At 46.9% G+C, this 24,649-nt stretch overlaps 2 protein-coding genes across 4 annotated transcripts in view; one reads left to right on the top strand and one right to left on the bottom strand.

Moving 5' to 3' along the window:
* ARHGEF3 (Rho guanine nucleotide exchange factor 3) overlaps nt 1-19,959 on the bottom strand; it is a 284,203-nt gene extending 264,244 nt beyond the window's left edge. The window contains exon 1 of one of the 3 annotated variants that reach the window (XM_044754094.2): nt 19,825-19,959. Coding sequence is in view for 1 of the 3 variants with exons in the window: in XM_070493509.1 (XP_070349610.1) it covers nt 12,126-12,205 (80 nt within the window). In the remaining 2 variants the exon portion in view is untranslated. Of the gene's footprint in view, nt 1-12,125; nt 12,221-19,824 lie in introns of those variants that run through there. The other 2 variants (XM_070493511.1, XM_070493509.1) reach the window with 2 other exon arrangements.
* Nucleotides 12,863-15,399, top strand: SPATA12 (spermatogenesis associated 12). The gene is given in 8 exon segments (XM_044755404.2): nt 12,863-12,872; nt 14,738-14,826; nt 14,829-14,895; nt 14,898-14,957; nt 14,960-15,043; nt 15,046-15,125; nt 15,128-15,311; nt 15,314-15,399. Coding segments are annotated over 8 exon segments (660 nt in total).
* Nucleotides 19,960-24,649: the final 4,690 nt, after the last annotated feature.

Below are 24,649 nucleotides of genomic sequence, written 5' to 3'. Positions count from 1 at the left end.
CATGGGTCAAAATCCTTTTAAAATACAAAATGATTATGTAGGAATATGCTTAGGGACAACATAAGCTAGCACTTGACTGTCAGATCCACTGAGTGCCTGCTATCTGCATCTATGGGCCAGGAGGCAGAGAAGCCACAGGATATGACCAGACATAGCCCCTGCTGTCACCATGCTCACAGCTTGGGAAAACGACTAAGAAAAAATGGAGGAAGAGAAAGTAAACAGGGAGAAGTGCTGAGGAAAGGCCTCCCTTGTAACACTGGAGCCAAGACTTACATATGGAAAGGACCTGGCCCTAAGAAGAGAAGGAATAAATTCCGGATAGGAGGAATGGCATACTCAAAGTCTGAGCAAGAACAGAAATGGGGATCCTGCTAGAAGGCACAATAGGGAATGGCAGGACATGTAGATAAACGTAAGAAAAAGTTTGGAGTTTTTCTAAGCAGAATCGGAATCCATTGGAGAACTATGCTATACCTCTGTTATCTTCTTGAACATGCACCACAAAAGCTCTCTGAGGGCATTCAGTCAACGGGTCTACTTTGAAATAAATCCTTCTATCACACTATGGTTCAGGAAAAAGACTCCTCTCAGCCTTGACTGTGCTGGCACACAAATGCACACGCACGCGCGACACACACACACACACACACACATATACCCCTGCCCCTTGGTGCAACCTCAAGCTGAGCACTCTTAGCTCTTCCTCCAATCCTGGGTGGAAAGGGGTCTACACTGCAGACTTGTGCATCTCTGCTCATGACTTCTCAGCCCTCACCTCAGCTGTAATTTTACTTGCATTCATGTGACTACTTGATTAATACCTGTTTCCTGAATGAGTCTGTTGACTCCAGAAGGGCAGAGTCTGAGCCTGTCTTCCCACCACGGCCTCCCCAGCACCTAGTACATGGCCTGGCCCAAGGTAAGTACTCAACATTATGTATTCTAACTTTTTTGAATGTAAAAGTTCAAACACATACAAAAGTAGAAAGAATGTGCTCATCATACAGCTTCAATGATCAATTCATTCCTAACCTTATTCTTCTATATCCCTCCTAGTGAAGTAAACCCCAGCCATCATACCACTCAACACATACTTGTTGAATGAATGAATGAATCAATCAATGCCTCTTACTGAAATGGACAGAAAGCAGGTGCTTAATTTTCACTCTCATTGATTTTGCGGTTGGCATTAGACAGACAGTGAAAGTTGAGGGGCCCCCAAATGAGTCAGTTTTGCTAAGAAGTTAGCAACTCTGATAAAATTCAGAAGACGATTGAAACTACTGGCTAAAATGAATTTCCTTTTCCCCATATTTATTGGGCTTTAAATTTTCAGATCTGTTCTTATTATTGCCACATTCATCGAGAAGTGATTGTAAAGCAAGGAAAGGTTACATATATCCCAGAATCTCTTTCAAATAAAAGTCTTGAAAGAGCAAGTTTCTTTCCATAAAACAAGACGTGTGGGCTTTTCCACACAGGAAGGCAACTCCTTGGAAATGAGTATTACAGCTTGCTCCCTGAAGGGGCAATCTACATTACACTTCTTTTATCTATTGTAACATTTATGGTAACTTGTTCCTACGGAGCCTGGTCTCTTGGAAATGCCATTACAGTTTTACAAACGTGGGATAGAGCTGTCATGACTCTGACACTCCCAGTGTCCAGCACTCAGTGGGTTTGTTTAACGTCATCCGCTCTACAAGATCCCAAAGGTACCAATAAGAATGACCTGAAATGCTAAAATGCAATCATATTTAATAATGTGTTTTTTGTTGTGAAATATATTTATTATCTGCATTTTCTAACTTTTTTCATAAGCACAAATAAAAAATATTAAAATCCCAGGGGCTGGCCCCGTGGCCGAGTGGTTAAGTTCGCGCACTCCGCAGCAGGCGGCCCAGTGTTTCGTTAGTTCGAATCCTGGGTGCGGACATGGCACTGCTCATCAGACCACGCTAAGGCAGCGTCCCACGTGCCACAACTAGAAGAACCCACAACGAAGAATACACAACTATGTACCGGGGGGCTTTGGGGAGAAAAAGGAAAAAATAAAATCTTTAAAAAAAAAAAAAAAAAAAAAAAATATTAAAATCCTCTTTAAACCTATGACCTAGAGAGATAAGTCACATTTTGGAGTCTAACCTTCCATGAGTGTGTATTTGTGTGCACACAAGTGTGTGTGTGTGTGTGTGTGTGTGTTTCAGCATGTTTACAAGTCCAGGCTCCTGAAACTCTGCCATTTGCAGCCTGTGTGGCCTTCGGCAAGTTGCTTGGCCCTATAAGCCCATTTCCTCTTCTATAAAGAGAGACTGATAAAACTAGCTGATAGGGTGAGACTGAGGCTTAAAGGAGATGAAGTGTGCAGAGCCAGCACACACCAAGTGCTCAACCAATGTAGCTGCTGTTATTTGTGTTTCCAAAAAGAAGCTGCAAAAGAACTCTAGAAACTTCCAGGTTCTGCTGGGGAGCCTTCCCAATGGCCTGCACAGGAAGTGGGTACACCTGCCTCTACCCCCACAGTGGCGGAAGCCGAATCAGGGACCTGGAGGGGGGCCTCGCCTGGAGGAAGCTCACAGCAGCAGTGGCCTCTGACTCACAACCCAGCCCCTCCCTGCCACATCCCTTGGTTCGCTAGGGGTTGAGCTGTGACTCACATGGGCTCCAGCCTGCGCTGGGCCCATCTGACCGGAACCGGCCTGACCTGCCCACAGTCACTAAGAACTCTCCGTTTGCACACTCTCCTTTTTATCAGCTTTCACCCTCCGGCCTGGTGGCCTGCTCCTACCACGCCAAATCCCAGTCTTCAGTATCAGACCTTAGAAGGACCCTCTGGGCTCTTGTGGGTCATTTACCCCACTGCCACCACCACTTCTTTTTGGTCTCTGCCTGTTTTTTTCACTATGTGCTCTATTTTGATTTAACCTCAAGCTGTAAATTAAAAAGTCCAGGAGACTCACTCTTATATTCACACCCATTCACACCCCCTAACTCCTCCTACACATTTTTATTGTGGTAAAATATACGTAACACGAAATTTACCATTTTAACCATTTTTAAGTGTACAATTCAGTGGCACTAAGTACATCCACAATGTCATACAATCATCACCACTATGCATCTCCAAAACTTCTCCATCATCCCAAACAGATGTTCTGTACCCATTAAACAATAACTCCCCTTTCTCCCCTCCTCCCAGCCCCTTGGTAAGCTCTACTCTACTTTCTGTCTCTATGAATTTGCCTATTCCAGGTATCTCATATAAATGGAACCATACAATATTTGTCATTTTGTATTTGGCTTATTTCAGGTAGTTTAATGTTTTCAAGGTTCACCCACGTTGTAGCATGCGTCAGAATTTCCTTCCTTTCCACAGCTGAGTGATAGTCACGCGTTGCTTAACAAGGTGGATATGTTCTGAGAAATTCGTCATTAGGTGAATTTCATTTTTGTGTGAACATCACAGAATGTGCTTACACAAACCAACACGGTATAGCTTACTACACACCTAGGCTATATGGTACTAATCTTATGGGACCACCATCGTATATGTGGTCCGTCATTACGCAGTGCATGACTGTATTCCATTGTATGCATATACCACATTTTGTCCATCCATTCATCTGCCAACGCACACTTGGTTTTTTCCACTTTTTAGTTATTGTGAATAACACTGCTACGAATATGGGTGTGCAAACATCTGTTAGAGTCCTTGCTTTCAATTCTTTTGGGTATATACCCAGGAGTGGAATTGCTGGATCATATGGTAATTCTATATTTAACTCCTCTTACACTTTTAAGAATTTGGCATCATAACACAGCAGCTGCCACAGCTAATGCTCAGTGAGCCCCTCTCACTCTGTGCAGTAACTCATTTAGTCCTCAAAACAATTCCCTGAGGTGGGGTGTGATTATTTCATCCCCATTTTGCAGACCAAGAAATTGAGGTTACCCCGTCAGATGGCAGAGGCAGCGTCTGAACCCAGGCAGACGACGCTTTTACATTGTTTCTCCAGCTGTGACAGAGAATCGAGCTGCTCTGCCTACATGCATTTTCTGCCCTGACCAATGCCTTACTTAGGTCTTTAACATCTTTCCTCGCTCTGGACTAAGGAACAACTGAGAAAAGGGGATGGGGGAGACGCTCCACTGGGTTGGATTAGTCTAAAAGCACTCCTTGCAGTGAGAGACTCGACTCCATTGAGACTGGCAAAAAGGGGGATTTGCTGGAAGGATATTGGAGCAGCTCCAACAGTCAAGTGACTCGATCCAAAGATGATGTGCCCAACCCTCTCCTCACTGCAGGCTCTGAGGCTCTGGACCCAGGGGTGCCCTGAGCACCTTCTTTGCTACTACTGAGTGAGTTAGGGTGACCCAGGGGATGCCCACAGCCTGGCGTGGCTGGGCCTATATGTGACCCTGGACCAGTCACCACAGCCAGGGTGAGGGGAACCATGATGGGCCCAGCCTGGGCCACAGCTCCCATCCGGGCTCAGGAGAATGAGGACTCCCCAGAGGAGAGGGAGGGAGGCAGGACAAACGCCCAGCACAGACACTCACTGTGGTGTAATCTACCATAGCAACAAATTGGAAGCTGCCCAATAGTCCTGAACAAGAGGACAAGGTTAAATAAAGTTGCTACATCCACTCAGTGAGACATGACGTAGCTGTTTAACAAGGAGTAATCATGAAGATTATGTAGCAACTTTAAAAAAAAAGAGAGAGGCTTATACCAAAATGTCTGGTGGGAAAAGACAGGGGACACACACACACTTATATGTAACAATCCACAGGTAAGAAAAATTCAGGCAAGAATTGTATCATAACCGAGGACTCATAAATGGCTTTTTATCTCTATTTTCCAAACTTTCATTTATTGGTTTAACAAACATTTATTGAGTGTCTACTCAGTGTCAGGCGAGGTGAGAGGCATATGGCAGGGAACAAAACAGAAGAAAAATCCCTGCCCTCATGGAATTTACATTCTAGTTGAGGAGGCAGACAACGAACAAGATGAATAATCAAAATATACCCTATATTGGATAGTGATAGGAGTAAGGAGAAAAAAATAAATCAAGGAAGGCAGAGAGGAGTGTTTGGGTAGTGGTGACAGTTTAGATAGGATGGCCAGGGAAGGTGATAGCTGAGTAAAGGCTGAAGGAAGTGAGGGACCAAGTCATGCCAACATGGGAAGAACAGCATTCCAGACAGGAGGAACAGCGAGTGCAAAGGCCCTGAGGCATCCAGTTAGAGGAGAGCATTGAGGCTGATGTGGCTGGGGGCGGGAGGGTAATGAAGGGAAGAACAAACTAGGGGAGGAGTCAGAGAGGAAACATGGCCAGATCATGGGGGCCTTGTAGGCCACTGTGAGGACTTTAGCTTTTGCTGTAGGATGAGAGCACCTCAACAGTTTTGAGCAAAGAAGTGGTAACGTGCCCACCCTTTTAGCTGAAAGGAGGTAAGGACAAAGTCTAGAGGACCAGGAAAGAGATCACCATAGTCATTCAGGTGAGAGCAGACAGTGGTGCTTGGACAAGGGTGGTGGCAGAGAGGGTAGTGAGCAGTGGCCACATTCTAGGGATTATTTTGAAAATGCCCCACAGTGGGATTTTCTGATAAGTGTGGGGATGAGAGATACAAGAGTCAAAGATGACACCCCAGGCTTTGGGTCTGAGCAAGCAGAAGGATGGAGGTGCGGTTAACTGAGATGTGGGAACAGGACCAGGAGAGTAAGGTGTCCTGGAAGCCACATAAAGACAGAGCTTCAAGGAAGAGAAAATCACCGACCAGGTCAAACACTGCTGGTAGCCAGGCAGGATGGGGCCAGAGAAAGAGCCATCGGGATGAGCAACACGGCAATCACTGTACACCTGGGCAAGAGATGTTCATGAGGGGAACCCGAACCTGCTTGGAATAATGAATTCAAAAGAGAATGGGAGAGCAGCACTCTTCACAACAGCCCAAAAGTGGAAGCAACCCAGTGACCCTCAACAGATGAACAGATAAACAAAATGTGGTATATCCACATGATGGAATATTATTCAGCCTTAAAAAGGAAGGAAATTCTGACACATGCTACAACATGGATGAACACTGAAGACATTACGCTAAACGAAATAAGCCAATCACAAAGAAAGACAAATATTGTCCTATTTGTATTGATCCCACCTACACGAGGTATTTAGAGTAGTTCAATTCATGCAGACAGAAAGCAGGACGATGGTTACCAGGCACTGGGGAGAGGGAGAAATGGAGAATCGTCATTTAACAGGTTTAGAGTTTCACTTTTGCAAGATGAAAAAGTTCTGGAGATTGTCGCACAACAATGTGAGTATACTTAACACCACTGGACACTTAAAAATGGTTATGATGGTAAACTTTACGTTACGTGTATTTTATCACCATTTTTTTTTAAGTGAGAGAGAATGGGGGGCAAAGAACTGGAGTCAGCACGTCCAGACAATTCTTTCAAGAAGTGCTTCTCCAAACTGAAGAGGAATTAGGGGCCTAACTGGAGGAAGAAGTGAGGTGAAGAGGGAGCCTTCGTTGTGGTTTTTTTTTCCTTAAGTTGGGAGAAATAACAGCATGTTTGTTTGCTGATGGGACTAATCCAGTAGACAATGTTCTTCAAATTTTAAATTACTTTCAAAATAAAAGCTATATTTTGGGGTGATGAAAATGTTCTTGAATTAGATAGCTGTAACGGCCGCACAACCTTGTGAATAAATTGTACAATTTAAAAGGGTTGACATTATGGTATGTAAACTATATCTCAATAAAAATAAAGTAAAATAAAAACTATAGTAAGTTTAATATTGTCTAGATATCGTGTTCTCATATACAGCCTGAGTTCCCACCCAGACAGCCTCAGATACCGACAGTTCCTGTGCAGTGACCCACAGGCCACCGAGTGGCAGCTTGTGGCACAGGAGAGGGGAGCAGGGTCTTCCAAGTCTAGGCTAAGACGCAAATGCTGTATTAGCACACACAGGCCCCTACAAATAAATCCACGGAACAAGAACCTACTAGCTGCAGATAATTGGCTCTGTTTACTTAGGGCCATGAACTCTCAGGTCTCTGATCTAAAAGCGAAATGTAAGAAAAATCCATTCAACTCAAAGCAAGAAAATCTGTGCCCCCCCCATCTGCCAAAGCATGCTGCCCCCCTATAATTGCATGGGAACCAGGGAAGGGCTTACTTTGCAATTAATCACGGGAGAGGGGGTTCCTTCTAAAATGTCCCTCCTGTTTGAAACAATATCACACTCCTATTCCCACTGCCTTTTTCCTTTCTTCTGAACAACTTTAAATAGTATCTTACCCTCTAAGATACTTAACTGCATGCATCAACTTGGCTAGACCATAGTGCCCAGATATTTGGTCAAACATTATTCTAGATGTTTCTGTAAACGTACAAGCATTCTTTAGATGAAATTAGCATTTAAATCTGTAGACTTTGAGTGACACAGACTGCTCTTCATAATGTGGGTGGGCCTCATCCAATCAGTTGAAAGTTTTAATAGAGCCAAGACTGACCTCCCCTACCAAGAAGGAATTCTGCCAGCAGATAGCCTTTGGACTCCAACTGCAGCTCTCCCCTGAGTCTCCAGCCTGTCGACCTACTCTGCAGATTTTGAATTCCGCAAGCCTCCACAATCACATAAGGAATCACCAATTCCTTAAAATAAATCTCTCTCTCTTGCTCTCCCTCGGTCTCACTCACAGTATGTGTGAGAGAGAGATATATATTACATCATTATACATTATATACATTATACATTGTTACATAATATATATTATACATATTTTTATATCTTCTGTTTTATAATATATATTATATATCCTGTTAGTTTTGTTTCTCTGGAGAACTTTAATACACCCCCAAAACAAGCGATTTTCCATCAGAAATCATCCCTTATGACCTGTACTTTCAGGAAATTTCAAGTCATCAAATGATTTAAAAGATAAACAAGGGGCTGGCCCGGTGGCATAGCAGTTAAGTTTGCCTGCTCTGCTTTGGCGGCCCAGGGTTCACTGGTTCAGATCCCAGGTGTGGACCTACACATCCCTTATCAAGCCTTGCTGCGGCAGCTGTCCTACATATCAAATAGATGAAGATAGGTACGATGTTAGCTCAGGGCCAATCTTCCTCAGCAAAAATGGCTAATCTTCCACACACACACAAACACAAAAAGATAAACAAAAAACCCCACAAAATACAGCAACCTAGGAAGAATAACATCTATCCATATATTAATCAAAGCCATCACAGTGGATACATCTGTTTTTAAGTACAACTTTAGTATTTTTTTTATAGTAGTTGTTTTTAAAAACAACTTTAGTGGTATTAATTCTGTATCCACTTTGTGGCTACTTCTTTCAATAAACAACAACTCATTAGGTATTAAATTATATCCTATTTCCTAACTGCTACAGGAGATGGGTGTGTGCCCTGCATTCACACCAGGAACTTGTAAGACGGCCCAGCCTTTCTGGATTCAATCCCAGCTCCACTATTCACTCACCATATGACCTTGGGCAAGTTGCCTCTCTGTACCTCAGTTTCCCATCCACATAATGGGGATAATAATACCCCCTCCATGAGGCTGTTGTGAGGATTAAATGAACATAGTAAATTGTCTAGCACAGAGTTTTTCAAATAGTAGATTTTGACCCATTAGTGAAATAAATTTAGTGGGTCTCACACAATCATCATTTTTTTAAAAACGCATAAATTCACTAACATAGAAAAGAATTACCAGAGGACACTAGACATACATAGGCTAAGTATTGTTTCCCCAAATGTTTGCTTCAGATATGCACACACACACACACACACAAACACCAGGTTACAGGCTGGATTTATTTCCTACAATGGGTCACAGTCAAAAACAAGTGTGAAAAGCCAGACGCTACCATATAATGGTGCTCAATAAAATTTGGCAGCATCATCATCCTTATCTCACTCTAAAAGATAACATAACTTTCTTTATTAGTATAATAAAATAGAGCTGCTAACACCGGCGTCAATTCTGCCACTCATGTACTGCAGTGCCGTTTAAGAGTCACTCCACCTCCCTGAATTAACTCACCAGCTCTCTCCTCAAAGGACTCAGGCGGTCATTTAAATATTTTATGACTCACGATGCTGGCCAAAGATTAGTAAGGCCCCGCCCAGCCCAGAACGCATGAAACGTGAGTGATTTGTTACAAATACCAACTGAGCTTGAAAGACTGCACAGGGCTTTTGTAGAAGTGAAGCCACGCTAGGGAGAAACGGTCCCCCAGCCCCCCGGGAGATGTGTCACAGAGAGAGGTTACACAAGCTCAGCTGAGCTGCACCTCTGAGACTGGAACCTCAGCTCTGTAACACGCTTCCTTGTTTTGGGGTTGGGTTATGTCACTGTGTTTTTCCCCTAACTTTCCAGGCACACATGCACGCGCACGCACCCCTCACTAAAGAATAGAAACAAGATCCCTATGAACTGCCTGTCCTCGCAGCTTAGGTAAAGGAACCCGTCAAACCAAAGGAGCTTAGATTTTGAAGATCTCAAAATAATTTCTATTGCAGATAACTTTTTCCCCTCCAGAAACAAACTAAAATCTCAGCCCAAATTAATGCTTTTTTAATTGCTTTTTTGAAACAACAGTGATAAACAACTCCACCTCACACACGCAGACATTAGCACTGTTTTGTTAAAATGCAGCTCCTCGCCCCAGCTGAGAGTGAGCTGAGGTGTGAGTGGATTTGCAGTTTCCAGTGTACTTCCCCAGATCGCTCCTTAAGTTTGGAAAACCAGGATCCTACTGATATACACGTAGGCTCTTCGCTTTTTATTTCTTCTTCCACGAGAATACAATCTTGGACTTGTGCCAAAGCATTACATCTGGAACACATAAGAGCATGTAGGGTTGTAAACTAATCTTTTAATATGTGATGGTATTCCTTTCTTATTTTTATTCCATTCTTCAAACTATGATGCCAGTGAATTGGGGGGGGGGGGGTTGGGAATGGACAAAAATTGCTTTAGCAGCAGAACGCTTTCCTTAAATGAAATCCAATCAGCCCAATAGATAGAACAAGTTAAAACGCAGCCTGACTCCAATACCCTCCACCATTCCCTGGTGCCTCCAGGGCTCTGGGGGTCCCCAGTTCTCACCACCCTTCTCAAGGCACAGAAGCAGGGAACTATGGGAGGATCTTTAGGGATCTCCATCATGCTCTCAGAATAAAGGGAAGCCAGGTCTGCCATATGTTCAGTCAGTGCCAGATGCATGCATATTTCACAAATTCAGGAGTTAAATGTTTTATCCACGGTCTCTAGCCTTAAACACTACACTATACTGTGTCACTTTCTTCAACAAGCAAAAGAGATGCTGATATCCTTGGATTTTTGTCTGTGCCGCTTGAAGGATGGACCTCTGAGTGCCTCCTCAGAAGACTCGATGACTAGGGGAGCTGAGTGAGTGATGCACCCAGTAAAAAGTACTTCAGGATCAGAACTTAATACTGTGAGGATGGCAAAATGCCCCACTAACCTACAGACTCAACACAACCGCTATCAAAATCTTAGCTGCCTTTTGTGCAGAAATTGACAAGCTGATCCTAAAATTCATGTGGGGCCCCGGAACAGCCAAAACAATAGCCAAAAAGGACAAAGTTGGAGGAAAATACTTCTCAATTTCAAAACTTGCTACAAAGCTACCGTAATCAAGACAGTACAGACAGTGGGACTGGCATAAGGATAGACATATAGATCAATAGAATAGAATTGAGAGTGAAGAAATAAACACTCACGTTTATAGCCAGTTGATTTTTGACAAGGATGTCAAGAAAATTCAATGGGAAGAGTAGTCTTTTCAACAAATGGTGCTGGGACAACAGGATATCCACGTGCAAAAGAATGAAGTTGGAGCTCGATCTCACACCACACACACAAATTAACTAAAAATGGATCAAAGACCTAAATCTAAGAGCTGACACTATAAAACTCTTAGAAGGAAACTTAGACATAAATCTTCATGACCTTGGATTAGGCAAAAGTTTCTTTAGGTATGACACCAAAAGCACAAGCAACACAAGCAAAATAGATAAACTGGACTTCATCAAAGTTAAAACCTGGTGCTTCAAAGAACACCATCAAGAAAGTGAAAAGACAACCCTCAGAATGGGAGAAAATATTTGAAAATCATGTATCTGATAAGGGACTGAATCTAGAATACATAAAGAACCCATACATGTCACTAATAAAAAGATAAATAACCCAATTTTTAAAATAGGCAAAAAGTCTGAAAAGACATTTCTCCAAAGAAGATAAAGATGGCCAATAAGCATATAAAAAGATACTCAACCAATACAATATTGAAGAAGAAAAAGATTGGAGGACTGATACTATCTGACATCAATACTTCCTATAAAGCTACAGTAATCAAGAAAGTGTGGTATTGGCAAAAGAATAGACAAATAGATCAGTGGAACAGAATAGAGAGTCCAGAAATAGACCCCCATGAATATAGTCAACTGATCTTTGACAAAGGAGCAAAGGCAATACTATGGAGCAAAGACAATCTTTTCAACAAATGATGCCGGAATAACTGGACATCTATACACAAAAAAATGAATCTAGACACAGAGCTTACACCCTTCACAAAAATTAACTCAAAATGTATCATAGACCTAAACGCGAAATGCAAAAGTATAAAACTCCTAGGAGATAACATAGGAGAAAGCCTAGATGACCTTGGGTATGGTTATGTTTTTTAGGATACAACACCAAAGAGGTGATCCAAGAAAGAAATAATTGATAAGCTGGACTTCACTACAATTAAAAACTTCTGCTCTGCAATAGACAATACCAAGAGAATTAGAAGACAAGTCACAGACTGGGAGAAAATATTTGCAAAAAAATGCATTTAATAAAGGACTATTATCCAAAACATACAAAGAACTCCTAAAACTCAACAATAAGAAAACAACCTGAACTAAAAACGGGCTGAAGAGTTTAAGAGACATCTCACCAAAGAGGATAAACAGATGGCAAGTAGGCATATGAAAAGATGCTTCGCATGATATGTCATTAGGGAAATGCAAATTAAAACAATAATGAGATACTGCTACATACCTATTAGAATGGTCAAAATCTGGAACACTGACAACATGAAATGCCAGCAAGAATATGGAGCAACAGATACTCTCATACATTGCTGGTGGGAAAGCAGAATGGCACAGCCACTTTGGAAGACAGTTTGGTGGTTTCTTACAAAGCTAAACATACTCTTACTATTTGTTGTTAGTGCTGTTGAGTCAATTCTGACTCTTAGCAACACTGTGTAGAGCAGAGCGGAACCCTGCCCAGGCTTTTTGTCCCATCCTCTCACCTTCATACAGCCACCACAGCATGACAACCGACAGACAGATGGTGTGGTTTCCTGACCAGAAAACAAACCCAGGCTGAGGTGATGAGAACGCCAAATCTTAAGCACTAGACCACCAGGGCTGGCTTACTCCCATCACATGATTCAGCAATTACACTCTTTGGTATTTACCTAAAGGAGTTGAAAACTTTTGTCCATACAAAAACCTGCACACAGAAGCTTTATTCATAATTCCAAAAACTTGGAAGCAACCAAGATGTCCTTCAGTAGGTGAATGGATAAATAAACTGTGGTATATCCAGATAACGAACCATTATTCAGCACTAAAAAGAAATGAGCTATCAAGCCATGAAAAGATATGAAGAAATCTTAACTGCATATTACTAAGTGAAAGAAGCCAATCTGAGAAAGTTATATACTGTATGATTCCAACTGTAGGACATTCTGGAAAAGGCAAAACTATGGAGACAATAAGAAGATCATAATGGTGGAGGGTACGCATGTGTGAGAGCAGAGCATATAGGTGAAGTCTCTGTACCTTCCTCTCAATTTTATTATAAACTTAAAACTGCTCTAAAAAAATAAAGTGAAAAAAGATATTCAACACCACTAGCAATTAGGGAAATGAAAATCAAAACCACAGTGAGACACCACTTCACATGCACTAAGATGGCAATAATCAAAAAGATGGACAATGATAAGTGTTGGTGAGGATGTGGAGTAAATGAAACCCTCATACAATGCTGTTGGGATTGCAAAACAGTGCAGCCACTTTGGAAAACATTCGGCAGTTCCTCAAAATGTTAAACATAGAGTTACCATATGACCTTCAATTCCACTGCAAGGTATATACCCAAGAGAACCGAAAACATATGTCCACACAAACTCGTACACTCTTCCCTGGGGAGGGGGAGAGTCAGAGCAGACGGAAAGAGGACAGATGCATATGGACAGAGAAAGGGCTCTTAGACATATGGACAAATGGAAAAAAATTTAGTTGGAGAACAACACATATAAAAGGAGCCCATTATGTTGGTTTTTAGAGTTATTTATAGGTATACACACCTGTGTGTAAAAACATAGAAATAAACGGCTGGCTGATCATAAGTGTTCTCTCTGGAAGCAAGCCTGGGATGCAGCAGGTGGAATTTCATGTTTTACTCTACAACTTCTGATTTGTTTGCATTTGTGTAGATTGAGAGTATAATCAGGGTTTCTTGTGCAGAAGAGCACTTCTTTCTCCAGCCAAAAGGAAAGGAAAGAGGGAAGAGGCCACTGGAGTTAGGCAGTGCAAGAAGTTCTGAAAGCGGCCAAGGGTGAAAGAGCATTTCAAGTAGTGGGAACAGCAGGAGCAAAGACGTGAAAGTGGAAAAGTCTCTGGGGTACTTGGGGGGCTATCAGGTTCAGCTCTGTTGGAGGGCCCAGTGGGTGACTCAGGGTGGAGTGTGAAGATGAACCAGAACAATGAGTTGAAGTAGCCAGCTTCCAAGGGCATTGTATGCCTCTCAGGGACAGGTAAACGGGGTGACCACTGTAGGCCGGGGACTGGGGAGACTGGTATGAGAGGACCTCAGGAGAAGATAGTAGGCTGTGGTTGGGCAGGAAGCCTTGGCAGCATTTCACACCTGGCCTCTGTCTCACAGTAAACTGATCCCTAACTCCATTACCCAGATTTGGCTCCTAATAAGATCTTCTCCAAAGATGATAGCACTCGCCCCTGGTGGAGTCCCCAAATCTGAATGAAGAACTTCCAGGGTGTTGGAGCACACCTTTCCAAAAAGAACACAAACTGGGGATGGAGTGACCTGGGTCAGTCCTAAGTCGCCAGAAGATGATCACAGCCAGCCCTTCCGGAATTCGGGCTGTGACAGGGATAAGTACTTTGCAAATAACTTCACATTTAATCCTCACAGCAAACCCATGAGGTACAGCCACGCACCATCCCCTTGACAGATGAGGAAACTGAGGCTTGGGGAGGTTAAGCACCTCATCCAAGGACAATCCACTAGTAATCCTGGAGCTGAGACCAGAACACAGTTCCCAACCGCCACCTCTACAACCTCCAGACATTTCAATTTGCCTCAAAGCCAGCCAGTAAGTTGCTCCGGTTTCCAGGAAAATATTACTGGGCTCAGAATCAGAGATGATTTCAGAGCTTGGGGTTCTATCAGCAGCAAAGAAAATCTAGACCCATAAAGTTACCATATGCTGGCTGGAAGGGGAGGTGGGGTGTTGGGACAAGGAATCAAGTTGACTATTAAATAACTAGCTTGGTCTTTAGCTAGCTGAGCCAGACAAGACAGCAAATTGCCTCCTCTGTCCTTCAACTCTGGCCAAGGGCCCCAGCCTCTCTTTCTAGAGCATTCTGGTTTTGACTGGGGCCCCAAGTCTTCTTCTGCCCTGACTTGTGGGCCCACCTTGGAAAAGTCAGGAGACACCTGGGAAATGAAGAAATGAAGGCAATGACCTCCTCCAGCTTTGGTGTTCCATGGCCACCAGAGACCCTGGGGCATCCAACTAACATCCCAACAAACCGTCCCTGTGCCAGGGACCGCGCGTTCAGCTGAGAGCAGCCTCTGCCTCCCAGAGTTGCCATTCCATGGGGATGTGCACCAAGATGAGGCCTTTTGAAGACATTTAAAAATACCCGTCTCTCTTGACATCACTGAATAAATTTTTGGGGAAGATCCTCCTCACCTCCATGTCTCCTGACACAACTGAGCAGACCCCCAGGAAGACACACAGGTGGCAAGTTATTCATCACTCCACACCTCACATTCCTGGTCTGGAAGATGGAGATAGTAAAAGAGCCTGTGCCACAGGATAGCTGTAGAAATTATATGAGGATGTCAGTGCAGAGCCCAGTAGCACAAGGCACAGCCATTCAGATAAACTGGCATTTATTGAGGGCTACTATGTCAGTTCCTCTTCCACATATATTCCAATACATGCATGCATGCGCACGCACACATACACACTGCTAAAACCAACGAGAATCTTGCGTCATCTGAGAGCTGGTAACTCTTTATCTGGACCTTTGCCCATGCTCTTCTCTCGTCCTTCCATCCCACCTCACCCTCCAATAGGGGTGACTTGCAGCCATCTGCCTCTGCACCTTCTTAGATGTCACTTTTTCCAAGAATCCTCCCTGTCACACTTCCTTTATGCTGTGTTAAATAACATCAATTGATCAAGCAACCAATCAATGGAGAGAATGGGAAGCATTCATTTCCTGGTCCATGATTCTATACATTCTCATATTTTCATTTTTTTCCATCAAAGCCCTGCTAAGTAACTACTTTCCCTCTAGATGGTTCCCTCTAGGTGATGAGGTAGATGTAACCAAATGTCACAAAAGAGGAAGGAGTCCACAGCCAGGGCAAGTCTTACTATGTGTAGTTACAATTCCAGCAGTGCCCCGTAGGCTCATGCTCATTGCCCCAGTGGCAGTTTCAGAAACATCATCACTCCAGGTCTCACCCTCTGGAAAGGAAGCCATGAGCCTTCTGGTCAACCAGGAAAGTACACAATGCTGAGATTTTACTCCAGCCACCTTCTAGGATTTGAGAAGGAGGTGAGGGAGGTTCTTCCCACACTGCCTCCTTTCCCCTCTCCCTTCCCCAGTGTGACAGACCATGTCTAGGGCTCCAGAGCTGACTGGCCACACCAGGAGTTTGACCACAACCTTGGGTTCCATATGCACAGAATGGTCTTCCCCCCAGAGACCCACATGGCTGCTCCCTCATTCATCCAGGTTTCCGCTCAAATGCTGCTTCCTCAGAAGACTTTCCCTGACCTAAACCAACTCTGCTTTCTTCCCTGTCCCAGCTTCATCTCCTTCGTTACACTGATCACACTCCCTGACATCATCTTATGGATTTAGCTGTCTGTTGTTCATCTCTGCCTCAGGGATGTTGACCCCACAAGGGAGGAACGCTGTTGGTTTCCTTGACCGCTGTGTGGCAGTGCCAGAGCCCTCCCTCCATAAAAGATTCCTGAACAAATGAAGTAAATGAGCTGAGTGAAGTGGCTAAGGCACACACCTCTCTGTAGGAGAGCCCCCTCCACCCATTACAGTAGTGATCGCCCACACAGAAATTTGAACGGACTCAACAAATCAGAATCATATACAAAAACATTTCATTTTAGCTCAAGTTCCAACCTGTACCGGTGAGGTGATATGAATCAGACAATATTTGTACAAACCATTAAGACAATGGGTCCAAGTATCAATTTTTTAAAAATATATCTAGTGCCACAATTAATAAATTGATTAAGGAATCATTCAGGAACAAACAGGGAAAGAACAAAAGAGTGAAACAAACAGAGCCCCCTCTTCCCCACTCCATCCACCCTGAGCCCAATGCAGCTGCAGGGTCCTGAACAATACAGAACTTGGCCTTGAATCTCTGTAAACAACAGCAGTTTTCTCTTGACGCGTCTTTGTCTCAGGCACCCTCTGATGACATATGACTCAGTAGCATACTGAGTTCTGGTCAGGGGCTCGGGAAGCTTGGTGATGGCAGAGAAGTAGACGCAGCTCACTGGGATGTGATGGATGAAAGCTAATCAGGATGCAAAGTAGACCAGGAGGACTGGAGCAGTAGAGTGCAGAAGCCTGGAGGCCACACCTCATCCCCATCAGAGGGAGGACATGGACCGTATGTGGTGCTCTGCACCCCACATCTTCCCTCCAACGGGATGGACTGTCTTGAGAGGCAGTGAGTTCCCTGTCACTGGAGGATTCAAGCTTGGGTTAAGCAGTAATAGGAAGAGATGTTGCCGAAGTGGTTTAAACTGTGTGAACCTTAAAGGGCACTTTTAACCCAGAGCTCCTAACAGCCAGTTCCTTGGCATTTCACTCCTCTTCAAAGCTTTCCAGCCTCACCTCACCTCACTCAGTGTAAGTTCATTCATTCTGACACTCAGGGACATTGATTGAGCACCTACTGTGTGCCAGGGGCCAGAGTTCAGCAGTGACCAGGGCAACCCAGAACTCCTGCCTGTGGTTACCACCGCCAAAGGAAAGAAACTGAACTGGCGAAGCCCAGACTCCACCGCCCTCTCGGATTCTGCATTCTCTTGGATGGATGCTGGCCATAAACCCATAACTAGATACAGAGTAAGACCATTTCAGGTAAGATCCATGAATAAAACACAACGGGAGAATTTGACACAAACTGATGGGGGATGGGGCTGCTTTGGACAGAGTGGCCAGGAAAAACCTCTACAGAGATATCTGAGCTAAAGGGCAAAAAAGTGCCAGACATGAGAAGAAGTCATGGGAAAGTGTACTCAGCAGAGGGAAGAGCATGTGCAAAGGCCCTGAGAAGTCTCTTGACAACTTGAGTTCAAATTTTCTTGAGTTGCAACCCATTCTAAAGACCTCGCCTCAGGCCAATAGTCCCTACCCCCACAGCCTGACTTCTCCCTTACTCAACTGACTTCTTTATCAGATTTCCTCAAGTCAAGATCTGAATTTTCCACTGGAAGGAGTGTTCTGAGCAAAGGCACAAAGGAACACGTATGCACCTCCACCTCTGGGAGACAGAGGTAATGCTGACATCTCAACTCTCTAAAAATTTGGGCCTGCCCTGTACAGGGGGTAAACTCACATCTTCCAGCAGTTCAGGGTCCACTTCTGCAGAGTGCAGCCTTTTGCAGAATATGATGAAAAGGAGACCCTCTGGAAAAATATACACTGTGCTCCAAGCATCTCAAGCACATTTCAGGGGATTCCTGGAGCCCCAGGTACAGAACTCCTGACTGTGGTTACCACCGCCAAAAGAAGGAAACTGAACTGGTGCAGCCCAGACTCCGCTGATGGCAGGGACAGTCCACTGGAGGTGAACAAATGGAGGGGAGGGGACGAGATCAGACTCTTGGGCCCCTAAATAGATTCCTACACTCACAGACACTAGATGACGTCAGCCTGTCAGAGGGCCATGAAGGAATTCAAGTGAAACCTTATCCACTGCACCCCAGCAAGGCAAACATCCAGTCATATCCCAGAGCTTCCAGAGAAGGTCTGAGACCCTATTTCCCAGGAGTGACCTTGAGAAAGGTCACCTCTAATCTCACATTCTGAGATACATTTTGCATAAGACTGGTTAACCATAGGAGCTGGTACTGCAAAGCCCACGTGTTTCAAGGCTGAAGGGGACACCACAGCTACTGAGTAAATAATGTAGGTCCTAAGCAGGAGAAGGGGAAGTCCCAAGAGCCTGCCCGCCACCTCACTGGGGAGCTGGGGATGGGGATGACCTGTGAGAGAGACGGCCGTAGGAACGACAAGAACAGCTAACAGACTAGAACTCACCTTGTCTCAGCACTATTTTAAGAACTTTAATCTTACACACCCCTTTAAGGTTTGCACTATTATCATCCCCATTTTACAGATGAGGAAACTGAGGCACAAATAGGTGAAGTAACTTGCCCAGGACTACATAGCTAAGACAAAGACAGCAAAACTCGCCTCTCCCACAACCCAGGGAAGAAAGTGGTTATACCCTGGTAGCGCATGAAATGCTTAAAAGTAAGTTTCTGCCGGTGCATCCAGGACAACTCCTGTTCGGCAGTTCTCACATCCTTGCCAACTGCTGGAAGCAAGCCTGGTTCAGGCGTTAAACGGAGCAAGAGTCCTCCAGCCACAAGCCGCTCTGTTCAAGTCCACGATGAGGCTGCTGATAATGCAAGCGCAGCTCTTCCTCGTGGCAAAGCCCAAGGGAACCGATTTCCAGCCGGCTCGGTCAACTTCAACCCTCAGGAAATGCTCACCCCTCTCTGGCTACGAGGCACGGAGGTTCACCTTAACCCCTTGGTGTCCGCCTTCCTGGCCTCTGTCGCAGGATCCTCTGGCCGCGCAATTTAAAAGATGCAGCCGCCAGCACAAGGGCCCGGTGGGCCCGGAACCGCTGCCGCCGTCCCACGCGCTCAAAGCCGGGTTCCACGCCGCGAAGTGACCGGCGGCCCTGCGAGCCACGACCAGCAGCGCCAGACGCGACGCGGACCTGCGGGCGCCCCACCAGGGCTGAGGAAACCCCCGAGGGAAAGGGGCTTTGCCCCAGGACAGGTGGCGCCTCCCTCTCCGGAAGTGGCTCCAGGAACTTTCGCCCAAGAGCTACCAGGGGACCAAAGTCAGGGTCTCCAGCGAGAGCGGCGGCCGGTTCGGGCTGGTGGCGGCACTGCCCACCTGCGCCCAGGCGCCCAGTGCGCCGCCGAGCGCTCCGAGTGCCCCGGGCCGGAGGGCGCGCGGAGCTCGCTGCGGTCACCGGGACCGGCAGGGGGGACTTGGAGGTGGGGGTGGGGGTGCAGCTTGGGGATGGGGGGTGAAGGCAGGGGAGGAGCCAGCCCGAGAAAGTGTCCCGCTCCAGGGTGTGTGGCAGGGGTGTCCCGCCGGGGTGACTAGCGGAGGGGCAGGGTTCCGGGCCAGCCGCCCACACTCACCTCGGCGCCCAGCGCAGGCTCGGCCCGCCGGGGCTGGAAAGCGCACCGCGGCGGCGGCGGCGGCTGGGGGAGCGGCTCCCCCGGGCGGGGCGGGGCCTGGGGCGGGGAGGCCTGGCCGGCCACGTGGGCGGGAGGCGGGCCGCGGACCCCCGCGGGCGCCGGAGCAGGGTGGCGCGGGACCCGGACGCAGTCACCTCCGGCCGCCGCTCCGCACTGCTTCTCCCCACGCCCTGCCTGGGTCCCTGGGAAGGCTGGGAGGGGAGGAGGGAAGACGGGGGAATCTGGCCCCGGGCATCCTCCGCCACCTAAGCCAGATTCAGCGGAGAGAATGTCCCCGGTCGGGGAAGGGGTGCGCAGCCCCCTCCCCCAGCCTAGAAGGCGCCGCGGACACCCGGGGGCGGCTCTCGGAATTCATCCGAGCGGGAGGGGACTGTGGCGACGCCCGCGCCAGGGGTAGCAGAGGCAGCCCTGGCGGGCGAGGGCCGGAGCCTGCGCGTGGAGCCCCACCGCCCCTCTAGGCTGACCTTGGGCGTGTCAGGTCTTGCTCAAGCCTCACTTTCCTCAGCTGTGGGGGTGAGAATGAGGACGAGCCACGAGCTGTGCGACTCCTCGTGCGCCCAGTAGGTTCTCAGGAATCGCCAGTTTGTGGGCGGACGCCGAGCCTGAAAAAGCAGCAGCCGGCAGTGGCCTGGGTCTCCATGTGGAAATAAACGTGGGAATCTGAACAAAACTGTTTTCTGCATTCATTCATTCATTCATTCAACCGATAAACGCCTACTGTCCTCAGGACTCCGTAAAATCAGGAATAAAGAATGCCGCACACTGTAGCTATGGGCTCTTACGACAGTATAAACCGTGATGATAAAAATCGAAAATCAATTAGTTGCTTTCATGTGGCAGGCGTGCATTTTAGGTGGTTGATCTACTTTAACATTCCCTGGACCCTTTGAGGTGTAGGGGTTTTCTGGCTCACTTAGATGAAGAAACCGAAGCTTAGAGAGGCAAAATCAAGCCCCAGGTCAGAAGAGGGAGCGTCAGCCCAAGGGCCAAGGCTCCCGCCAGGCTGACCCTCCAGGAAGCGGCAGGTCCAGGGTGCTGAGTGGACCTCCTCACTGTCTCCTGGGGTGAGTGCTAACCCCTCCCCCCTCGTTCCACCTCTCAGGAGGAGCCAGAGTGTGGAGGGCTCCCTGGGAGGCGCTGTCCTGACAGCAGCCCCTGGCATATGCACCTCTCGGGCCAGGCCCCCGTGACCAGCTGAGGTGTTCAAAACTTGCTCTGGCACAGCTGAGACTTTCTTCACTGCAGCCCCGTCTCTCCTTGCAGGAGCTCAGCCTTGTAGTGCTGGGTGGCCTCTTCCTGGCCCACAGCCTGCCTTTTGGGCCAGAAACTGAGCATCTTGAGCAAACCAACTTTCATTCCAACAGCTGCAACTTCATTCCACCACAGCTTCAAGGGGGCTCCTTGACCCCAAACCGAGTGCCTCATGACCCATCTGTTTCCTGCTCAAGGAACACACACCCTCCCCGGTACTCCATGTCCAAGGGCAAAACCTATATCCAGACCCCTAGTCCTCAACTTTTCCCCGAAACCTCTTGTGTTATTCTCCCTCCCCCACACTGTGGAAGATCCCCACTATAACCAGCCATGTTTATTAAGTGATAATAAAAGGCTTCCACTCCCTCATTAACCTGGAGTTCAGCAGGTGCTTCAAACCCACAAGTCAACACCTGTTGTGCTACTCAGGCAGCTTTGTCAAAGATAAAAGTTTTATTTCCATCAGATTCCATTTAACAACGATATGAGCATCTGCCAGATGCCATACACTGTGCCAGGCTCTGGGGAACAGCAGTGACTCTGTCACCAAGACAGACACAGTCCCTGACCCCATGGAGCTCACAGCTGATGACACCCCACTGGGCGGTTAGGGAGCAGGACGTGGTGAGAGAGACACCAGGGGAAGGACCTGCCCAGGTTCGAGCACAGGGAGGCTTCTTCCTGTGGGAAGAGGGCCACCACTGAGCCCTGACCAGGCAGAGGGATCAGGCAGGGGAAAGGTGGAGGGAACAGGCGATGTGGAAGCCCAGAGGTCGGAAAGCATAGGGCACACTTCCAGAAGCCCATGGAGAGGGGCAGGTGGGGGAAGAATAAGGCTGGAGGGGACTTGATGGCCAAGGTGAGGCACCCCCGCGACCACTGAAAGGTTCAGGCAGAGGTGATCACACCAGGTGCCGAGGGAGGAACGGGGGTAGGGGGTGAAAGTCTCCTGCACACAGCAAAGTCAAAGAGCGTTTTTATTATTACTAGAGGCAAACTCCTTGACTGCCTCCATGTTATAATCCAGGGTTTCCAGAAATCAGAACAAGTCTGCAAGGAGGATATGTAGACTAGAAACAAATCAATTTAGTCCTCCGAGGGTTTATGTGCAGCACCCCATCCCCTCCCACCCACGCCATGCTTGGCCCTGTAGGGGAGGGGGGACTTGGTTCCTGGGTTCAAGTTAGGAGTCTGTTGGGGGAAGAGATGATACACCCAAAGGGAATCCTTTGGTGGGGGGTGTAGAAGGGATATGTGGGAAATGTGGCTTATAATCCATGGAGTTTGGAAACTGGTGGAGAGGCCAGAAAACACAGATGATCAGCCACCTTTTCTCCTTGAAACAGTCAGTTCGTGAGGGCCTATTCCTGAATTCAGTTCCATATCCCCTAACTCTGCAAGACAGGATTGAATAGGACCAGGGCGGTCACCTCACTAAATCACCAATTGGGAAAGCCAGGGCAGGAGGCCCCCACTTGGCCTGTGGGAAGGGCGGATGATGAGCTAAGACTGACACAGTCAGGAATGGCGAGGGGCTGGGGCAAACTGGGGAAAGTAACCGGGTGAGAAGGCATGACTGAGGGTGAGGTTGAGGTGTTGAGACCACCATCCCCAGCCACCCAGTGCCCACCAGGTACCTTTAACACTTGCTGTTGTGTGTGACCATTTAAAACTCTCTGATGATAGAACACCACTTGTACAACAATGTAGAAAATACCGCAAGGTATAAAGAATAAGATGAACCTGCCCACAATCACACCACCCAGAGATAACTACTGTTAATTTGTGTTCTTTAGTTTTCCTTAACATAATGTGAGCCTTTTCCTTTATCATGAAATAATCTCCTAGAACTTGACTTTTAACAGCCACCCATGGGTCTGCGGGATGACTGTGCCCTCTTCTTATAATCAGTCCCAACTGGCACTTGGTTTCATTGGTTCATTTCTCAGTATCAGGGATAACGCTTGGTGATGAAAACCTTGGCACAATAAACTTTGATGCACATTTCTGGTTATTTCCTAAAAAGAAAACCCTAGAAGTGGTATTAATGGAAGGGACATTCTACTCTTCTGCCTGTGCCCTAATCTTTTTTCTTTCTTTCTTTCTTTTTTAGTGCTTGAAAGGTGTGGAGCATCCAGTTGAGAAAGCAACACCAACCTGGTGCAGTTCTCACTCAGGACATGGTGACGCCTGTGTAAGGAGTAAGGTGTTGGTCTTTATTGTTCAGGCCTAAGCAATGCTCTGCATGCAGATAATAAAAGGCTTCTTTGAAAGCAAGTCCTTCCTGCTCTCACAATCTGGATTGGAGGAAAACCTGAGACACAAGGCTGAGCGGTGGACTGGAAGGACAGATAGGGACTCTGGAGTAGGAAATGCCTGGGTCCAAATCCACCCTGGGCCCTGCCCTAATGGCGGGACGTTACCTAGGCTCTGAAGCCCTGTTGGGAGGCTGTGATGTGCTCAGGCAAAGGCACAGTGCTTGCCATGGTAGCAGCATCCAACTCAGAGGGGTGATGCTAACATACGCCATGTCACTGACCAACCCCATGTCTACAGGCATCTGTTATCTGGTCTGGAGACAGGACCCACAAGGAGTGAAACCTTGAGGCAATACAAGCCGTTCAGGGGGAAATGGGTGGGATGGCCCAGGGGCTCTCAGCTCTGGGGGTCACAGTAAATGGACGGGGGCCTTACTCCAATTTGTGAAGTAAGGAATAGATGGTTTACTTCTCCAGGAAACCTTTTAAAATTTACTAGTAACTGCTACTGTTTACCTTGATGACAACTGAGACAAACATGTTTTTGAGCACTTGCCATGTGCCAGGCACGGGACTATCCCCTCCGCCTGCTTTATTCTCATGACAACCCCATAAGGCAGGTGCATTTCATTCCCATTCAACAGAGGAGAAACCTGAGGACCAGGGAGAGGATGTGACTTGCCCCAGTGACTGATCAGTTGCAGGGCTGGGGTCCCAAACTGGTTAGAGAAGTCGAATCTGAGTCCTGCCTGGATGGTAGGCCTCTGCAAGGGACAGAGCCTGCCCTCAAGGAGTGTCCATTCTAGCAGGCAAGAGGGTTTGTCACATAACCACACGAGCTGAACTAAATGCTCCTAAAGGCAAGTGTCAGGACCCACACCAGGGGGGACAGTGGTCAGGGAAGGTTGATTGCAAAGGAGAGATGGAGACAGAGAGAGGGTGTTTCAGGCAGAAGAAACAGCCTGGGGCAAAGACCTCAGGGCAGGAACATGAGTGAGGAATCTCAAAAAAGTCTGGTATGGCCACAGAGAAGAAAGGGACATACAGAGAGAAGAGGTCGGCAAGGAGCCAGGTGAGAGCTTTACGTTCACCTCCAGGGCCACTGGCAGTTTCAAGCAGGGAGTGACATCTGATCAAGTAGCCATCTCCTGTGAGGGCCACTGTCAGCTTCCCTGGGGAACTGAGTCCTCCAGGAGACAGGAGCTCCACTTCAGTATCCAGCCCATCTGCTACCCAGGCCAGGGCTGAGGGAG

This window comes from Equus asinus, chromosome 21 (genome assembly GCF_041296235.1).
Source record: "Equus asinus isolate D_3611 breed Donkey chromosome 21, EquAss-T2T_v2, whole genome shotgun sequence".
In the NCBI taxonomy this organism is placed as follows: Eukaryota; Metazoa; Chordata; class Mammalia; order Perissodactyla; family Equidae; genus Equus; species Equus asinus.
The sequence above is the reverse complement of the archived record's forward strand: the minus strand, read 5'-3'. Positions and strand labels throughout refer to the sequence as shown.